The sequence below is a fragment of the Phytophthora parasitica genome, assembly GCF_000247585.1.
Source record: "Phytophthora parasitica INRA-310 unplaced genomic scaffold supercont2.101, whole genome shotgun sequence".
NCBI lineage: Eukaryota > Oomycota > Peronosporomycetes > Peronosporales > Peronosporaceae > Phytophthora > Phytophthora nicotianae.
This window is the reverse complement of record NW_008649087.1, coordinates 54,011-55,888: the sequence shown is the minus strand read 5'-3', so window position 1 is coordinate 55,888 and position 1,878 is coordinate 54,011. Positions and strand designations below refer to the sequence as shown.

General features: G+C 48.9%; 1 protein-coding gene across 1 annotated transcript; it reads right to left on the bottom strand.

The window, feature by feature from the left end:
• Positions 1-40: 40 nt before the first annotated feature.
• On the bottom strand, positions 41-668 carry PPTG_19102 (hypothetical protein; the record flags this gene model as incomplete). Its single annotated transcript, XM_008917408.1, has 2 exons — positions 41-59; positions 124-668. 2 exons carry the CDS (start codon positions 666-668, stop codon positions 41-43), a joined length of 564 nt encoding a protein of 187 aa, XP_008915656.1.
• Between the last annotated feature and the right edge of the window lie 1,210 nt (positions 669-1,878).

Genomic DNA, 1,878 nt, shown 5'->3' with positions numbered 1-1,878 from the left:
TGGTCATTGTCGTTCGTGTCGACGTTGAAAATGTCGATACTCACACCCGTGGCAGGATCCTTGACTCGGTGGACGTAGAAGCGGCCGTCCATAGCCCAGCGGTTGTCGTTCGGACTGGTATACTCAGATTGCCACTTGAGCTTGTTCTCGAGTCCTTGATACAACTCCGCCGTGTTGTTGCACGGAACGAGCTTATCGCCACTGCTGCAGATGTAATCAGAACCGCCGTAGTCATGGTTGCCCATGACAGCCACCCAGGGGACATTCTTGATGTTGTCTCCATCGTATTTGGCCTCAAATGACGCGGCAAATCGGCTATCACGTTCACCGAGATAGTTGATGCCATTCCAGTAGAAGTTGTCGCCATGAGCAAGAATGGCCTCGGGTACCATGGAAGCTCCAGCTTCCATGTTCATCAAGCTCGCCACAACTTCCTGAGAATTGAGATCGTAGTTCGTGGAATTGCTACCACAGCACGAGCCCTTGTATAATGTCGCTCCCCAGTCCCCGATGCCGAAGACCGAAACGGAGTATTTCGCCTTTGCCGGATCCGACGCCGGAGTCGAAGGCTGGGCTGCCGTAAGCCCCATCTTCATCGGCGTTCCACTCGAACCACCCATTAAGGCTAGCAGCGCCGCAGCGTTCACCAACGTTTTGTAGTTCAGCATTTCTTTCTTCCAGTCACTGGGTTGGGGGTTGCTCTGCTCTAAGGAAAAATGAAGAATGGAGTTGAAAGACAGCCAAAGGAGTAAACTGGAGTTTACGGTACCTGTTACCGTCAAGTGCAAACAAACATACGATCGAATCCTACCACTGGACTGTATGGCAATTCCGTTTACGCACACAGTCCAATTCTTTGTCACCCTTACTCACTCGGATTTGACAACACCCAGGTGGTCAGATCACCAACCATATCTCGCGATTGTGATTGGTACATGCAGCAGTTCGTCGTCATTGTTGCCGTGACGTGCTTGCGTAGTGTATTGACGTAATTGGAAAGCGAACGAATGATCACGATACTTCTCCTCTACGGGTACATGAACACCACTACAATATATTGCAATCATCGATTGAGAGCACTTCTAAATCGAGATATATGGGAAGATATTTTTCGGGTCGCGGGAATGCGCCGTACATTATCGCCCTACACGGAAACAATCTTTTCGCTACCGGCGTTAACCGCAAACAAAACTTGAAGATGCTAAAAAGTGTCGGGGTGTTGGTTAGCGTTTTGAGTCTATCGGGGGTTTAACCCTAGAGAACGACTAACACCAAGTGTAACTCGGGGTTTATGGTGACGAATGCCGTCACGATAGTGGTATGACGTTTGCGCGCTTGAGAGAATGTTGCGAAGTGAGTTCCATTAGAGAAGCAGTATTTAGTCCTGTTCCTACTTCCACTGTTGGTATACAGGGGAGCGTGACCCACGGCACAGCTCCGCAGCACCAACCGTTGGTGCTTGATGACGAACTCCGCCGTTGACGCGGCGTTCGATTACAAACTTGCAGTAGATGGGGTCTTTCTCGGGTGTCGGTAAGGGGCCAAACTAAAGAGGGCCATTTCTAGGGAGGGCCATTTGTAAAAAAAAGGGAAGTATTCGGTGTTATGTGCATAAATGCCAGAAAGAAAAACACATGAAAATTTGTTTTGTTGTCATTGCATCGAGGTATACAAAACTCAATATGTTTCAAAATCGTGTCCGTTGCAGATTCACTTAAAATCCACTGTGTGTGACAGCATACAAAAATCAAGTTGTTTCGAGGTGTGTCCGTAGCAAATAGGCGTGTCCGTTGCATTTTCAAAATGGCGCCCAAGCCAACACTCCCTGCCTGCGGCTACCTAGTAGCATACCTCGGATTGTCCCCGGATACGCTTAAT